This window comes from Pelodiscus sinensis, chromosome 1 (genome assembly GCF_049634645.1).
Source record: "Pelodiscus sinensis isolate JC-2024 chromosome 1, ASM4963464v1, whole genome shotgun sequence".
In the NCBI taxonomy this organism is placed as follows: Eukaryota; Metazoa; Chordata; order Testudines; family Trionychidae; genus Pelodiscus; species Pelodiscus sinensis.
Window position 1 is genome coordinate 329,179,116 of NC_134711.1, and position 17,498 is coordinate 329,196,613.

Consider the following 17,498-nt stretch of genomic DNA (forward strand, 5'->3'; position numbering starts at 1 on the left):
GGAAATTCAAATCCCGGGCTTCATTAGCAAGTTCGGTATGCATACATTACCCTGCTAGTTCGAACTAGCGGGGTAGTGTAGACATACCCTAAGAGGTTAGCTCCGTCTGTAAAGTTGCCACCTCACTGATCACCACCCTTTCTAGATTGGTAATAACTATAAACTATTTAGAATATTTGTGATAAAATGTTTAGCCCCCTTCACTGTGCTTTTCTCCCTTCAGAGAAACGTTGAACATTTCTGGACTCGATAAATGCTTCAAACTTCTAATGGCGGCTTTCAACCTTACACCTTCTGATCCTTCAACATTCATCCTAACAGGCATCCCTGGCCTGGAAGCTGCTCATGTCTGGATTTCCATCCCTTTCTCTATGTGCTACATTGTTTGCCTGTTGGGAAATTTCATAGTTCTGTTTGTTGTGGGGAAAGAACAGACCCTGCATAAACCCATGTACCAGCTGCTCTGCATGCTGGCGCTCACAGACATTGGTTCATCTACCTCTGTAGTGCCAAAGGCACTGTGGATATTTTGGTTCAGTATGAAAGCCATTACCGTGGTTGGATGCCTCACCCAGATGTTCTTCCTCCATGCAATTTCTACAATGCATTCAGCTGTCCTCGTGGCAATGGCCTTTGATCGCTACATTGCCATATGTGACCCTCTGAGATATGCCACCATCCTCACCAATGCGCGGATAGTTATGCTGGGGTTAATAGGTTTGATAAGAGCTGTTCTGTTTGTTCTACCCCTGCCCTTAGTCCTGGGCAGGATGCCGTTCTGTGCCAAGCGCACTATCCCCCACACATACTGTGACCACATGGCTGTGGTGAAGATGTCTTGTGGGGACATCACATTCAACAGGTTGTATGGCTTGGTGTTGGCATTTGTAGTCACTGGTTTAGATCTAATGGTCGTCACCCTGTCCTACAGTCTAATAATTAGGGCCGTCCTCAGAATCCCCTCCAAAAAAGCCCTCCAGAAAGCCTTCAACACCTGTACGGCCCACATCACTGTGATTCTGACATCTTGTATTTTTTCCCTCTTCTCCTCTCTGACCCACCGGTTCGGTCAGAGCATCGCTCCTCATGTTCATGTCATCTTGGCCAGCCTCTATTTTCTTATCCCACCCATGCTCAACCCCATCATTTATGGGGTCAAAACCAAAGAGCTCCGTGAGAAAGTGGGGAAATACACCTGCAGAGTGTGACTGCTTTGGGCCCCTGACTTTAAACCTCTGTCACAAGGGCAGGAAAGTATATCTCCTCATGAATTGAAGGTGTTCCTTCCTCATTTTCTGATCTCAGCTCTGTGGTAGTTCAGAGCCTGAGGAGATTCTCAAACATAGCATCTTATCACTGCCTCTCTCTAACCATCCTTTTACTCCTTTCAGTGTCACCCATCAGCCACCTGGGGTGGACACTAAAAAACCCAAAACCCACAGGTTTAGTCCCTGGCAGGCCACCGCCACTATGTTTACTTGAGCCTCAGCAGACATCGGAGGATCGCAGCTCTGGTGGCTCGCGAATCACCGTTTGCGGCCAATGAGAGTGACAGGAAGTGCCATAGACCGGGACACCTTTTCCCACTGATCATGTTGGGCATGAACAGCGATTCATGGCCAACCAGAGCTGCAATGCTCCTTAACCTGTGCAAGTGCAGGTAAACATAGAGGTGGGGGCCCACCAGGGATTAACCCTGTGGACTGGATCCCTCCCATAAGCCACAATATGACCATTCCTGAACCGCACGGTATTTCCTGTCACTTGGCCTTTCCATGAGACTGAAACTTTCCAAAGAAAAGTGGCTTTCCTTTAGTTCCTGTGTGAATGGGGTTCATGATCAGTTGGATGAACGGAAGCTGTGCCAAAGGGAAAAGAAAGCAACTACAGTGCTGAGCTTCTTCATCTAATGTACAGTGATCCAGTGACCATAATCAAATATTTCTGAAGGAAAGTGTTAATCCAAGGAAAGTGTATCAGTAATTATGGAGGTTCTACTAAAGTAGGGGTGGGAAGGCCCAGGGTCTGGATATGACCCCCCTACTTGCCTTGATTCATCCCCCAAGGCTCAGGGCTCCCCCACCTCTAGCACTGGGTGGTCCATGCTGGTGCTCCAGCATCCCTCACCATCCCCCTGGATGAAGCACATAAAATCTACTAGCCTGTGTCCCATTAGGCTCTGGTATGTGAGGGGAATGTGGGGAGTGTCTTCTCCTTCTCATTTTTTTTCTCCTTCTCATTTTCTTGGGGTTCTTTTTTGTTTGTTTGTTTTTTTGCTTCTCACTTGTGTGGGGTTCCTGACTGATTTTTCTGAGGGTCAGCAGTTCCCAATACCCCTTAAAAAGATTCTCCACCTCTGTACTAAAGTCTCTTTCCAATTAATATAAGCTATGTGGTGTTCTACTTTATTAATTCTTTTTAGCAGAGTACATAACCTATGTCATGTGATTGATGACCTTCCAGGGTACCCATCCCTCAAATCTGGGACATTACAGTCCAGTCACCAATAAGCTGTTAGAGTAAAGGCAAAATCTAGCTGGAAAAATAAGTAAGTTTTTGAAAAACTCCGCTGTGTCCAGGGAAAGTGTTTGCTCTTCCGCTTTTTTTCGCATACGAGCAGACACTCTCTTTCAGGAAGCCCTGTATTCCTCGTTCTAGGAGGACTAAAGACTGCTCCAAAAGAGGAGGCTTTTCCGCCATTTGGCCCCAAAATGATGGAAAAACATCTTCTGAAAAAAAAAGCAGAAAAACACTGTAGTCCAGACATACCCTCAAAGAAGATAAAATATTCCATGTTTATTGAAAATTAGCAGAGGTGATGCACCAGAGCCACTATGACCTTTGTAAAAGCAACATGAAATCTTGTGGCACCTTAAAGACTAACAAATGTATTATGGCACAGACTTTTGTGAGTTGCAGCTCACTTTATTAGATGCATGAAGTGAAAGAAAATGAAAAATAGCCGGGACACAGAGATGGGAGTGTTACCGCAGAGTGACTTCAAACTGGGTGGATGTGGAAGAGAAGGGAACCGTTATTGCCTCATTAACCAAGATTGCTATCCCTCACTTTGGCTAGCTCAGCATTGTGGTAGTTCAGAGTCTGAGGAAGTAGAAAGTCCTTCCACTGTGATCAGCCTGTTGCAACATAAATGGCTGATATCTCAAGTCTGCCATTGTTTTGTGGAACCATAGACAGCTGGAGTAGCAGGGGAGAATTTCTCCTATTGGTTCGTTGCCCTCAGTCTGAGGACAAACAATGTAGCCTATAGGGCTAACCTGCTTGCTTGCCTATAGCTATATAAATAGCATTATTTCCTTATGGTTTTGATTATATGTTTATTATAATAAATTATGGTATGTTTATACTGTCAATTTGGCTGCAACACAAGAGAATTACAGGGCCTGTCCTCTATGCTGAGCGAAGGCAAGGTTATTATTTTTGTCTGGGACCTTTCACCCAGATAGCACAGTTAGCTCACATATGTCTGGGACTTTTCACCTAGATAGCTGGTGATAAGATACTGTGCCTTTCCATGGTATAGGCAGTCCCAAGAATTCCCTCAAACTTAGCTGGTCCATCAGTACTTAGAAGAACCCAAAATAACCATTTGAGACCCGACTGACTAACTGGGTATGTCAAAAATAACAAACGTGATAGACAACCACAAAAGGCCAATGGTAACGAATTGACACATATGATAATAAGTTGAGATCAATGATAAACTCATCATCATCATCAACAACCTTGGGCTCAGTGCCCGTAGGGGTCCGATGCCTCCCTCACTACAGGCAGTCCCCGGGTTACGTACAAGATAGGGACTGTAGGTTTGTTTAAGTTGAATTTGTATGTAAGTCAGAACTGGTACCAAACATTTCTCCAGAGCTGTTTTATTCTCCCACACCTCACTTCCCTCAGTCCTTTATTCTCAAGCTGAGGTGTCTGCTGAGAAAAGTCGCTCTGCGTCTCCCTGGTCTGCGGGCGGAGAGAGGGGGGCGCTAGCTTCGCGTCTCCATGGTCTGCTGGGGGGGGGGCTGCTAGCTTCGCGTCTCCATGGTCTGCTGGGAGGGCGCAGCTAGTGCGGGGTTGCCTCACCCCGTTTGTAAGTAGGGATCCGATGTAAGTCGGATCCATGTAACCCGGGGACTGCCTGTATTTCCTTCCATCTTTCCCTGTCTAGTGCGGAGTGGCTTTGTTTCTTTAGACTAGCTCCGCTCCAATCTACTCTATCATCTACCCATTCTCTGTGGAGTCTGCCTCTCCTATTCGGACCATCCATTATACTGACCTATTGGAAAAAGACACTTCACCATTAGTAAGGTGAGGAAATACAAAAAAGGAGAAAAGGAAACATCCCTTACTGAATATTCATTAGACATAACAACGTCAGAGTGACAGACGATAAAAGTGGTGCCCCAGCCAAGGGTTGGTAGGTGGAGGAGATGTCATTCTTGGGAGGGGCCAGAATGATGATGGGGATGGTGCAAGTGATGAGGAAGATGATGCCTATCACGTCAGGTTGCTTTAGAAGGATTGGTGTGAGTATACAGTATGGAAATATTGATGGATATTCCCTATTTATCTTATGGAATTGGGGTGTTTGTGATGGTGCTAAATACATCAAGAAACTATATGGCTGCGTCTAGACTGGCATGATTTTGCACAAAAGCAGTTGATTTTGCGCAAAAGCAGACGCTTTTGCACAAAATCTTGCCACCTGTCTACACTGGCCGTGAGTATTTTCGCAAGAACACTGACTTTGTAATGTACACAATCAGTGGTTCTTGCGCAAATACTCTGATGCTCCCACTCAGGGATAAGCTCTTTTGAGCAAGTATTCTTAAACCCTAAGTATTCTTGCGCAAGATGGCCAGTGTAGACAGCCACGTTAATTTCTTGCGTAAGAAAGCCCGATGGCTAAAATGGCCATCGCAGTTTTCTTGCGCAAGAGAGCGTCTATGCTGGCCCGGATGCTTTTGCACAAAAGCAAATCTTTTGCGCAAAGGCACATGCCAGCATAGACTCTCTCTTGTGCAAATACTTTTAACGGAAAAACTTTTCCGTTAAAAGTATTTGTGCAAAATCATGCCAGTCTAGATGCATCCTATGTGTAATATACAAGAGTTCCTATAGGGTGAGTGTTGTATCTGTACACATCAGAGTTACCAAACAGAATAATTGAATATTGGGCCTGACCCTGGGACAAAAAACCTGTCAATCCTCAAGATGATATCTGGAAATTCATAAGTAACCTTACATCAGGCAACAAGCTTATTTGTTTTAGGTTGAGGCAGAGGACAAAGGCTATGTACCTAAAGGTACCTAAAGGAAGCAGTTTGATAGGTCCCATGTAACCTCCCCCGCTGCTCATGAGCCAGCTGGGCAGAGGGAGGCGGGCAACGAGCCAACCAGGTGAGAGACAGGAAGCTTGAAGAGACAGGTGACTTCTTCAGCAAAAGGTGGAAGCTGAAAATATGATGAAGTTGAGTTCAAAGTGGGCTTTCCATGGATCAGGTCTCTGGCAGTTTATTCAGGAAAGAAAAATAGGTTGTTGCCTTTTTGGGGTTGTGATACTGGGTCCACAAGTTCCTTGTAATGGAGCCCACCCACAGCTGAGCTGTTATCAGCACCTGTGTCGCTCTGCTGTGGGGCTGTTCCCCCAAATTGGTGCCCTTGTGAGGAGGGACTAGAATTTGTGGCCCAGCAGGACACGGAGGTGGGACACCTCAAAGGGCTGGGAAGTGGGCTTAGTAGTATGGTCAGCCCATCGGGTAACAGTCTCTTGGGGACTTCTGGGGTTCAACCCATCATGCAGTTCTCTAAGCCCCCAGAGATTCTACCCATCAAATACATACTCCTCCCTCCCCACAGCCCAAACTACACCCCAGGGCAACTGTGACAAAGATTCAGATGTGTCATGTATCAAGTTGCAGTGTGGGGGAGGTGTAGGTTGGATATAAGGAAAAAAAACTATTTCACTAGGAGGGTGGGGAAGCACTGGGATGGGTTACGTAGGGAGGTGGTAGAATTTCCATCTCTAGAGGTTTTAAGTCCCTGCTTGACTTATATCTATGGGTATGTCTACACTACCCCGCTAGTTCGAACTAGCGGGGTAATGTAGGCATACCGCACTTGCACATGAAGCCCGGGATTTGAATTTCCCGGGCTTCATTTGCATAAGCGGGGAGCCGCCATTTTTAAAACCCCGCTGGTTCGAACCCCGTGCAGCGCGGCTACACGGGGCTCGAACTAGGTAGTTCGAGCTAGGCTTCCTCGTTCAAACTACCGTTACTCCTCATTCCACGAGGAGTAACGGTAGTTCGAACTAGGAAGCCTAGCTCGAACTACCTAGTTCGAGCCCCGTGTAGCCGCGCTGCACGGGGTTCGAACCAGCGGGGTTTTAAAAATGGCGGCTCCCCGCTTATGCAAATGAAGCCAGGGAAATTCAAATCCCGGGCTTCATTTGCAAGTGCGGTATGCCTACATTACCCCGCTATTCGAACTAGCGGGGTAGTGTAGACATACCCTATATCTGTATCTATATCTCTATATCTCCACTTTAGACTTCACAGAGGAATAATGCAAATATGGTTAAGGCCAGAATGTGTGGAGAAGAAGGACTTTCCACATCCTTCGGCTTACTTCAGTTCAGGATCATGTCATTTGGCCTTTACTGGCAGTGCAATAACTTTTCGGAAGCTATCAGACTGGATATTACAATTGTTTGGCCAGCGTGCAGTGTTAAGCTGCTATGATCCAAGAAGATTGGGGTTTGCTCCCATATGTTGTAGCAACATGACGAAAACACTGGAAATGACAGTAGATTAAACACAGAAAAATAAGCCATCGGCAATTACAAGAGTGAACAAAGTCCATTTGTTTTGATAATCTCAGTGTCTGGCGTCAGATAATCATTTCTTCACTCCCCAAGGTAGGCTCTGAGGCTGCAGGTCTCTGGAGTCTATTTTTTGCTTTTTCTGCTGGTCACAGACATGAGGAATCTGGGAGTCCCAGCCCATCAGGGAGTCCACAGGGATTGTTCAGGAGAATCATAAAAGCCACCGTCGAGCATGTAGACTGTCATACACTTGAGATTCACACGCTGATTGTCAATAGATTTCCTCTTGCTACTGAGCTGGATTTTGGTGAGTTGCCTCGTTCTGCATTACAGTTAGTGCTGAGGGCTCTCAGGTCATTCCAGGGATCAAGTCAAGAAACATATAGGCAGGAATTCACCAGAACGATGTCTTGAACTGTTTAGTATGGTCAGAAACACCAATAGATTTGCCTAGCAAGACTGGAACAACAGATGCATTGAAAATAGCTTAAATACTTGGTTTTATGAACAGTTCCTTGTATCTTACCATGTCCTTCTATGTATCTTGATAGCTTTCTTTTTTGAGTGGTGTGCTCTTTCCTCTGACTCCCTCCATTTTTTGAATTCATCATTGCCTTCACTGTGTCACTCCTGGTTAACACTCACTTCCCTGACAGCAACATCAATCAGGGCCTACTTTTCTTTCCCACCCCCTTCTCAACCACGTCCAGCCTCTGACATAAAGAGGCTAAGGACAACATTCCTACCCATTCTGGTTAACAGGTATTGATGATACCTAACCTCCATGAATGTAGCTACTTCTTTTTGAACCCTGTTAAAGTCCTGCTTTTCACAACATCCTCTGGCAAGGAGTTCCACTGGTTGACTGTGTGAAGAAAACCTTTATTTTGTTCATTTTAAACCTGCTTCCTATTCATTTAATTTGGTGACTGCTAGTTCATGTAGTTGAAAATGTTATAATTTGCTTAATAGGATTATCCTATTTGTATGCATCTTTTCTTGTATGTGAAGTTATGAATAATGACCGTTTATTTGTATTTCAAATGTAGTTATGGCTGTGTGTAGCTAATCCTACTCTCTAGGAAAAAAATATTCCAGGCTAAACAGCTGGTTGTGAAGTATCTGTTCAGGGTAATGACCATTAGGGAAAACAATAGGCCTTAAAAGAAACATATCTACCACCTGGTGTACCTTCCTGAGAATGCTCTAGAATGCCTATAAGTAATGGATATAATATAACTAATGACTCTACAGGGGCGTGTGACCATGCCCCAGAACTGTGGACTCCAACTTGAGGGGTTTACATTTTCTAACAAACTGCTCTGGGAACCAAGGTTTGATGTCACATGTTAAAATATTATGTGGAAGGGAGTGATGTTATCCATTTTTCTTCATTCTCTTCATTCAGACTCCTGGATACACCTGAGAAAAAAGACTGAACTGGGGAAAGTGCATGGAAACCTGAGAAACTGAAGATGCAAAGGAAATGTAGCTTGTGCATTGAGAATCCGATGGACTGCTTGGGTCATCAACAAAGGTGAGAAACTGCACATTCATAGTCAGTTTAACAAATATGTGAAACTTAATTTGCATTTTTGTGTAAGTGCAAATTAACCTATGTTGGTACATTTGCTGTCCTTTATAATCACCAAAAAAAAGCAACCTGTAGAAGTGAATGAATTTGTTTATGATCGGATCTAAGCACGGGCAGATGACCGTTTTGCGGGGCCCCGGGCAGCATAATTTAGCGGGGCTCCCCCTTTGCCACAGCGCATGCGCGGGGCTTTTTGAAGCGCGGGGCCCGGGGCGGCCGCCCCGTTCGCCCTGCCCTATATCCGCCCTTGGATCTAAGCCAAGGCACGAAGTGATGTGTGTGGATAGAAAATCTTAGTGTAGCAACATCCAGTGTGCATTGTCCTCCCCGCATGGAGGAATGGAGGAGCTGGGTAACAAATTCACTGGTCAGAGTTTGGACCAGGACAAGAGAGTAGGCTAGGCAGATGGTGGTTATTTTAGCTGCAGGCTCTGACCAGGTATACCTCTCTTCAAGGTATCGATATCCATCCATAATCATTGAGGCCAGAACTGGATACAGGATTCCAGCAGCAGTTACAACTCTGCCAAACACAGAGGTAAAATAACATCTCTATGACTCTTTAAGATGCCCTGGTTAGCATCCAAAAATCACATTGACTTTTTTGGCTAACGGGTGACACTAGGAGCTCATGTTTAGCTACCCACAAAGATTGTTCAGGGCTATTGCTCTTCCCACAACAGTCCACCATCACATCAATATATCCTACATTTTTTGTTTCTAGATAATAGAACCGTAGAATCCTAGGGCTGGAAGAGACCTCAGGAGGTCATCAAGTCCAACCCTCTGCCCAAAGCAGGACCAACCCCAACCAAATCATCCTAGCCAGGGCTTTGTCACTTTGTCAAGCCAAGAGTTAAAAACTTGTAGGGATTGAGATTCCACCACCTCCGATACCCCTTACTGGTACATCTACACTACAAACCTCTTTCGAAAGAGATCGTCTAGATAGCCGCTGCTTTTTCGAAAAGGCGATCCGCTTTTGAGAAAGAGAACACCCAAGGCAGTTTGGATGCTGTCTTTGAAAAAGCCCGCATTCAAGAACAGCTTTAATTTCGAAATAATGTGGCAACAGTCAACACGCAGGTGAAATTTTTCAAAAATAGGCCAATATTTTGGAAAAAAAAACCTGTAGTCTAGACACAGCCTTGAGTTGCCACCTCACTGCTCGCCACCCTTTCTAGATTGATAATAACTATAAACTATGTAGCATATTTGTTATAAAGAGTTTAGCCCCATCCACTGTGCTTCTCTCCTTTCAGAGAAACTTTGAACATTTCTGGACCCAATAGACGCTTCAATATTCTAATGGCAGCTTTCAACCTTTCACCTTCTGATCCGTCAACATTCATCCTAACAGGCATCCCTGGCCTGGAAGCTGCTCATGTCTGGATTTCCATCCCTTTCTTTATGTGCTACATTATCTGCCTGTTGGGAAATTTCATAGTTCTGTTCGTTGTAGGGAAAGAGCAGACCCTCCACAAACCAATGTACCTGCTGCTCTGCATGCTGGCGCTCACGGACATTGGTACATCTACCTCTGTTGTGCCAAAGGCATTGTGGATATTTTGGTTCAATATGAAAGCCATTACTGTGGTTGGCTGCCTCACCCAGATGTTCTTCCTTCATACAATTCCCGCAGTGCAGTCAGCCATCCTCGTGGCAATGGCCTTTGATCGCTACGTTGCCATATGTGAGCCTCTGAGATATGCCACCATCCTCACCAATGCACGGATAGCTATGCTGGGGTTAATAGGTTTGATAAGAGCTGTTCTGTTTGTTCTACCCCTGCCCTTACTCCTGGGTAGGATGCCGTTTTGTGCCAACCGCATTATCCCCCACACGCACTGTGACCACATGGCCGTGGTGAAGATGTCTTGTGGGGACATCACATTCAACAGGCTGTACGGCTTGGCGTTGGCATTTGTAGTCATTGGTTTAGATCTACTGGTCATCACCCTGTCCTACAGTCTAATTATTAGGGCCGTCCTCAGAATCCCCTCCAAGAAAGCTGTCCAGAAAGCCTTCAACACCTGCACAGCCCACATCAGTGTGATTCTGACATCTTGTATATTTTCCCTTTTCTCTTCTCTGACCCACCGGTTTGGTCAGAACATCGCTCCCCACGTTCATGTCATCTTGGCCAACATCTTTTTCCTTGTCCCCCCCACACTCAACCCAATCATTTATGGGGTCAAAACCAAAGAGCTCCGTGAGAAAGTGGGGAAATACACCTGCAGAATGTGACTGCTTTGGGCCCCTGACGTTAACCTGTGTCACAACAGCAGGAAAGTATATCTCCTTGTGAATAGAGTTTGTCTGATCTCAGCTCTGTGGTAGTTGAGAGCCTGAGAAGTTTCTCAAACCTAACATCTTATCACTGCCTCACCAAGCACTGTGCTCTCCGTTGCTGAGTTCCCTCTCTCTAACTATCCCTTGACTCCTTTCAGTGTCACCCATCAGCCACCATCCCAGGGGTGGGCACTAAAAAAATGCAGCTTGCAGGGCTAGTCTCGGGCAGACCACTACCACTATGTTTACTTGCACCTCAGCAAGCATCGGAGGATCATAGCTCTGGTTGCCCGTGCATTGCCGTTTATGGCAAATGCTAGTGGAAGGAAGTGCCATAGGCCGGAATGCTGCTTCCTGTTGCTCGTGTTGGCTGCAAAAGGTGATTCACAGCCAAACAGAGCTGCAATCTTCAATACCTGAGGAGGCACAGGTAAACATGGAGGTGGGGGGCCACCAGGGACCAACCCTGCAGACCGGATCTGGCCTATGGGCTGGAATTTGCCCACCCCAGCACCACACCATGTTTCCTGTCAGTTGGGCCTTTCCATGACTTCCAGACCATCAGACTGAGACTTTCTCAAGCAAAGTGGCCTTCTATTAGTTCCTGTATGAATGGGCAACTGCAGTGCTGAGCTTCTTCATCGTATGCACAGTGATCCAGTGACCCTAATCAAATATTTCTGAAGGAAAGCATTAATCCAGGGAAAGTGTTTCAGTAATTAAGGAGGTCCTACTAAAGCAGGGGTGGGAACCTAGGGCCCAGGAGCCGGATGTGTCCCTCCTGCACTTGTCTGGATCTGTCCCCCAAGCTTCGGAGTTCTCCCCCAACATTGAGGAGTGCATGCTAGTGCTCCAGCCTTCCTCACCATCCTCCCACACGGCTGGAACGTCAGTATGGACTCTCCAGTGCTTGGGGAGAGCCCCGAGCCTTGAGGGATGGATCCAGGCAAGTGAGGGGGGGCTCATCCGGCCTCTATGCCTTAGGGTAAAATTCTGCTAGCATGGGCCTCTCTAGGCTGTGGTATGCAAGGGGAATGTGGGGAGTGTTTTTCTCCTTTTCAACTGGGGGCCACTCCAGTGACGATTTGGTTGTTTTTCTTTTCTTTTCTTTTGCTTCTCACTTGAGTGTGGCCCCTGAGTGATTTTGATTTTTCTGTGGGTTTCCCCCCCCCCCGTATTAAAGCCTCTTTCCAATTAATATAAGCTATATGGTGTTCTATTTTATAATACATTGTAACCAAGTACCCATCCTATGGATGTCATGTGGTTGATGACTTTCTGGGGTAGACTTCCCTCAAATCCGGGACATCACCATCCAGATCTCAAAGACACAGTTTCACAACTCTCACCAGTAAGCTGTTAGATTAAAGGCAACATCTATCTGGAAAGATAAGTAAGTAAGTGAGAATGAAAGAAGATAAGCGGTTGAAAACCTTGCATCTCGATGCCTCTGATATTACGTGTTTATTGAAAATTAGCAAAAGTGATGTTCCAGACCCACTGTGTCCTATGTAAAACCAACACGAAATCTTGTGACTTCTTAAAGACTAACACATGTATTATGGCACAGGCTTTTGTGAGTTGCAGCCCACTTCATCAGATGCATGAAGTGAAAGAAAAAGAAACAGATAGTGGGGTACAGAGATGTGTTATAGCAGAGCGAATTCAAACTGGGTGTGTGCAGATGAGATGGTGAAAATACTTGCAGTAAAAAATTACTTAATGTACGTCTACACTGCAAGGATATTTTGGGATACCTGAAATAGCTACCCCTTGACTCTTGAACACGTCCACTAATGCAAAATATAGCAGATGCGGTATTGTGGCATTCCTGCAAACCCCATTGCACAAGGGGTCTTGAAAGTGTATTTTAGTTCAAAATTTGGAGATGCGCCACATTTTGAAATAGCCTATTCCGAAAAAGAATTGAAATAAGATACGCAATTTGAGTAGCACAAATTGTGTATCTTCTTTCGAACTAAGGGTGCAGTGTAGATGTAGTGAGCTATTCCCACTTCCCATTCAAACCTATTCTTGCAGAGTCACATTTGCATATGCTCTCCAGCTCAGTAGTTTCATGTTACAGTTTGTTTTTGAAGTTTTTTGGCTTATGAATGGCAACTTCCAAGTTTGTAACTGTGTGTCCAGGGAGGTTATAATGTTCTCTCACTGAGTTTTGTATGTTACCAGTCTTCATTGGACAAACTAGACTGTCTCTATGCAAGAAAATAAATGGACACAAATTGGGCATCTAATCACTGCAGCTCATCACCTTCTTTTACCTGTCTCTGTTCTAATACCCAGAGTAGGAATCATGAAATAATACCAGTGACCTGATGCTCTGGGTTACAGGGACACTGGTGCTCCATGTTCTCATTATCCATAGCAATTGTCCATCACCCGAACGGGGTGTTTGAGACCTGCCCCGTTTAATAGGCCCCTGCTGCTGCTAACAGCTCAAAGGCTGTGGAAGGTATATATTATCTCACACCCAATGAGATATTGGAAATTCTTCAAACTGTTGCAATATGCCAGGAATCTCCATTCCACAGGGGCCGTACTTACCTTCCATAGATGACAGAGACCGTGAGACATAAGTCACTGACCATAGACCCTTCCCTACCTGTGGGTGCACTATAGCTACCACGTCCTCCTCAAGGCATTTGGGGTAAATGATTATTGGTAGGTCCAAATTGACTGTCACCAGTGCTGGGGTGGTTGCAATTGCCTCTTTGTCCAGTTCCAATTAAAAGCCTGTACCAACGCCTAGAGGGGCACCAGGAGCATACTGCACCGGAGAATGAACTCCCTGCAAAATTCCATCAGTCCTAGAAATAAGGCCAGATGCTTAGTGTCAATGGGCAAGTTTGGGCCAACTGGTCTTGACTCTAGGACACATTCTATCCCTGGACTCTCTGGGCCTTTCCTCTGTTGCACTTCATCTCCTCTGCAGGTAGCAGCTCCACCCTCTGTCCAGTTAAGGCATGGCACAACTCATCTGTGGCAGAGTCGGTTACGATTTTATCCATGAGCTGGATCATATCAGTCCCGACCTCCTTTGGCAGCTTGCCCCATATATCCCTAAGCGCCCGGTGGAACAGAGTGGGGGCATTATAGAACCTCTGGGGCAGAATCATTCATGCTTGTTGCTTTCCCTCCCAAGTGTGCAGTCTTGCGGCAACTATTCTGGGCCAATGGAGATATTTAGAACATCGAACCCTTGACTCCGGGAAGGAATTCAGGAAATCATTTCTGGTAGACTAGCAAGAATAGGGGCTAGTGCAGGGTGGCTTTATTAAGTCCCTGGTACTCAAGGGTTATCCACTAGGTGCCATTGGACTTCATTACATCCATATCTTCCACTGCAAACACCTTCTGTATGGCTAGTAATCCAGCCCCTGTCTTATACAGTGGCAATTGTCAAGCAATACATTCCCTGGCCTACCAAGGTAGAGGATATGGAGTGATCACAGGGGGCTCTTCCCCTTGGATTGGTAGGATTTGAACCCACCCTCACTATATTTTGCTTATACCCCATAACTTTCCACCCTTCTAGTGCCATGCCCAGAGCTTTCACTCAATGGGTAACCAATACCATGTGTCCCAAGGTTTAATCTCTCCACTCCTTGTCCCATATCCTTTGATTAACAAATTCAATATTCTTGGCTGCCAAGCCAGGACCTCCCAGAACATTCCTGGCCCAGTAACCTGTTTCTAGCACTATTCCTTCCCCTCCTTCCCCTGGGAGTGAGCTCCAAGGTTCTCAGGGGCTCCCCTTACATACCACGGATTATCGATCCATCCCCTCAGTGGGCAGACCCAGTCCCAAACTTTTACCCAATAATATTTAATGCAGGCCCCCACTGCACCACTTACCTTGTTTGTGATTGGCCTTTGCTCAGGTTGTGGCTGCCATGTATAGGGCTGTTTGCAATGTCTGAAAGTGAACTGTGGATTTCTGTGCTCCTGATTGCCAGGGCTTACAAGGCGGGGGCACATTTTTCACCTAAAATGGCAAAACGCCTTGAATTAACTGGGCACAACGTTTGACAGGACCAACCATGCCGGTAGCACTGATCGCATCTGGCTGTGATGCTGCTTTCTCTCCAATCATCACTACCCATGATGGGTGTCTCACCAGCCTTGTCCTTGCTGCGAGCCACGTAGGGAGAAACCCGAGGAACCTTCGACGTTAACTGCTCCGTGCTCTGCAAAACCACATTTAGTTCCCTTTCTCTCCTTGAGCTTCCTCTAAAAATGTCAAGGGGTTGAAATGCAAAGGTCGGAGGTCTTTGTTCAAGATGAGGGTGTCACTCGCAGGGTCACATGTTATCATTTCCAAGCACCATGCTGCCCGGCATCTGCTGGTGGCTCTTCCCGGGGAAGGAGGGAGGGTTGCACTACCCAGACTCAGCCATTGGCCCCTCATGGGGTGGAGCTGTGCTGCATGGCTGGTGGTGCTGCTCAGGGGTCTGTGGCAGCCAGGCAAGGCAGCTGCAGTTCCTCAGAAGCCGCCAGCTGAGTACGACAGTCCCAGCCTCCTGGGAGGAGCCGGGGCAGGCAATGCAGTGCTGGCTCCTGCCCCTTGGGAGGAGCTGCCAGGGGAGTGGTGCCAAACTTACTGCTACGGGCAGCTGCAGCAACCTCCCAGCTCCCTGCCCTAAAACCCCTGCCCTGATTCCTGCACCTCCCAACCTCTTCCCCAAAGCCTGATTGCTGGTGGTGAGGCAGGGGGCCATTGTCCCATGGGGCTCCCTCCCCATCCAGTGCTGCAGCCAAAGGCTGGGGGAGAGGTTTGGGCTGCAGATTTGGGAGAGGAGGACGGGGGCACTTACCCTTTGCCAGTGACTGGCAACACGCAGATCCTTGGCCCCAGCTGGCCTCTTTCTTTTTGGTGCAGCTGCCCCCTTGTGGCCACTCTGTGGTATAGCTGACTCCTGCATTCGCTGTCCCCCAGTGGTCCTTGCAGAGCATAACTGTCCCTTCTATCAGACACCTCCCTTTCTGTCATACGGAACACTATCAGATTCCAGGCCATCCCATTAACCTGACACAACCAAACTCCAACCTTGCTTTAAGCTAGGATAAGGGGAAGCTGCATCCCACATTGGGCATCCCTAGCTCTTGCCATTGAGGAGGAGCTCTTGAACAAATGGACTCACAGACAGATGGACACATGGACAGACAGACAGAAGCACAAATTCTTTATCACTTACATGGCATGCCACGACAGTGGCTCCATCATAACACTGTACGACAACCAGCCAATTCGCAGTCCCCCATACCCGTAAGAACTGTTTAAGGTCATGATAAGTGATACCAGCATCTCCTCACTCACAACAATCAACAAATCCTAGACATCGTTCCTTTATTTCTAGATTTTCTGTCTCTCTCTCTCTCAAAAAAAAAATGATTACAGTGCATACTTCCTCAATGAGACCAATACAAAACCCCTTTTTCCAGCACTTTTGGAAGCATTGGGCTTCTCACAATATCAACAGCAACCTGTCAAAGATCATTTGGAGTTGAGTGGCTTGTGAGATTTCAAGTGCCACTCGGGTTTTTAAAATTTGGTTTGTGTATTTGTCATTTAATACAATTGCTCCATCATGCTGTGAAACGAAATAGTGTAATTCGAGCGTCCGTGGCGTGCTGAGTCTTCTCTCTCAGCCTGTCCCCACAGTCCAACTCCTTGCTTAGCCAGGGTAAGCAGCACACCAGAGATTCTTGCGGCATCATCTCTGTTTTCTTGTAACGTCATCGTGAGAGAATGATGCCACTATAGAACATACGTCCTTTGACCGTTTAAAAAGAATGTCCCATTTCCAAACACTGCTTGTGTGCTGCTGATTCTATACGTTTATGAAGCTTTTTTCCCTTAATATTTCCAGTGTGTTACTCAGTTTTTGGTGGACTTAGAGTCTCTCAAAGCACTGGAAACTGTCACCAAAGAAAGTAGAAACTTGCCTCTACCTGATCACTGTACTCTAAAAATGAAAATGTCTTGTGATATTCCAATGTAAATGGGAAAGACTGAGATGTCCCTTTGCTTATTCTAGTGTCTCTAGTTCACTTTCTCCTCTACTTTGGACTTTGCAACACTTCATGGCCTATGGGATTTGCAGGCTTCTCCTCTTTGGTAGCTGTCTGGCTGCTCTACCTGGCTCACCTGTGGGACTCTCCTCACCTCCTACCCCCTAATATGCCTGCTGATGCTGGAGCAACTTAGCTAAAGGGTTTGAAATACGGGTTGAGGGAGGCAGGAGGTCAGGGCCCATTTTTAAAGGTACTTTTGCTTTTCACTGGCAGGCGGCAGGTGGTAGGAGCCTCAGGGAGAGAGGGAGGGGGGAGAGAAAGTCATGAGCAGAGATTGGAGGAGAGGAAGGGCCCAGTGAGTGGCAGGCGAGAGGGCCATGGAGGAGGAGAGTGGAGGAGAGGAGGGAGTCATGTTTCAGTGAACACATGATGGGGCAGAGCAAACAGCAAAGAAAGGGGGCCAACCAAGCCTAGAGTTTAGTTAAATCGGACTCAGGCTACGTCTGCACTGCACCGTTATTTTGGAATAAGCTATTCTGGATTGATTACTCTGAAACAGTTTATTTTGAAATAGCACCTCTTCACTTCAGGGAAGCCACAAAATTAGTCCAAGGCAGGCTCCCCTAATGTAGATGTGCTATCTTAATTTAGAGCATCAGGAGGAATAACTTAGAATGGCCCTGGTGAGGGGCTATTTTGAAATAGCAGCAGTGGAGCGTCTACACAGCCCCTACTCCA

The 17,498-nt window shown here is 46.5% G+C and overlaps 2 protein-coding genes across 2 annotated transcripts; both read left to right on the forward strand.

Annotated features, from left to right (window-relative positions):
- The first annotated feature begins 269 nt into the window (after positions 1-269).
- LOC102454755 (olfactory receptor 52P1-like) lies at positions 270-1,208 on the forward strand. The gene has a single exon (XM_006111799.2). It carries the CDS (start codon positions 270-272, stop codon positions 1,206-1,208), a length of 939 nt encoding a protein of 312 aa, XP_006111861.2.
- An 8,532-nt stretch (positions 1,209-9,740) lies between these two features.
- LOC142827326 (olfactory receptor 52D1-like) lies at positions 9,741-10,679 on the forward strand. Its single transcript, XM_075922244.1, has one exon. It carries the CDS (start codon positions 9,741-9,743, stop codon positions 10,677-10,679), a length of 939 nt encoding a protein of 312 aa, XP_075778359.1.
- The last annotated feature ends 6,819 nt before the right edge of the window (positions 10,680-17,498 follow it).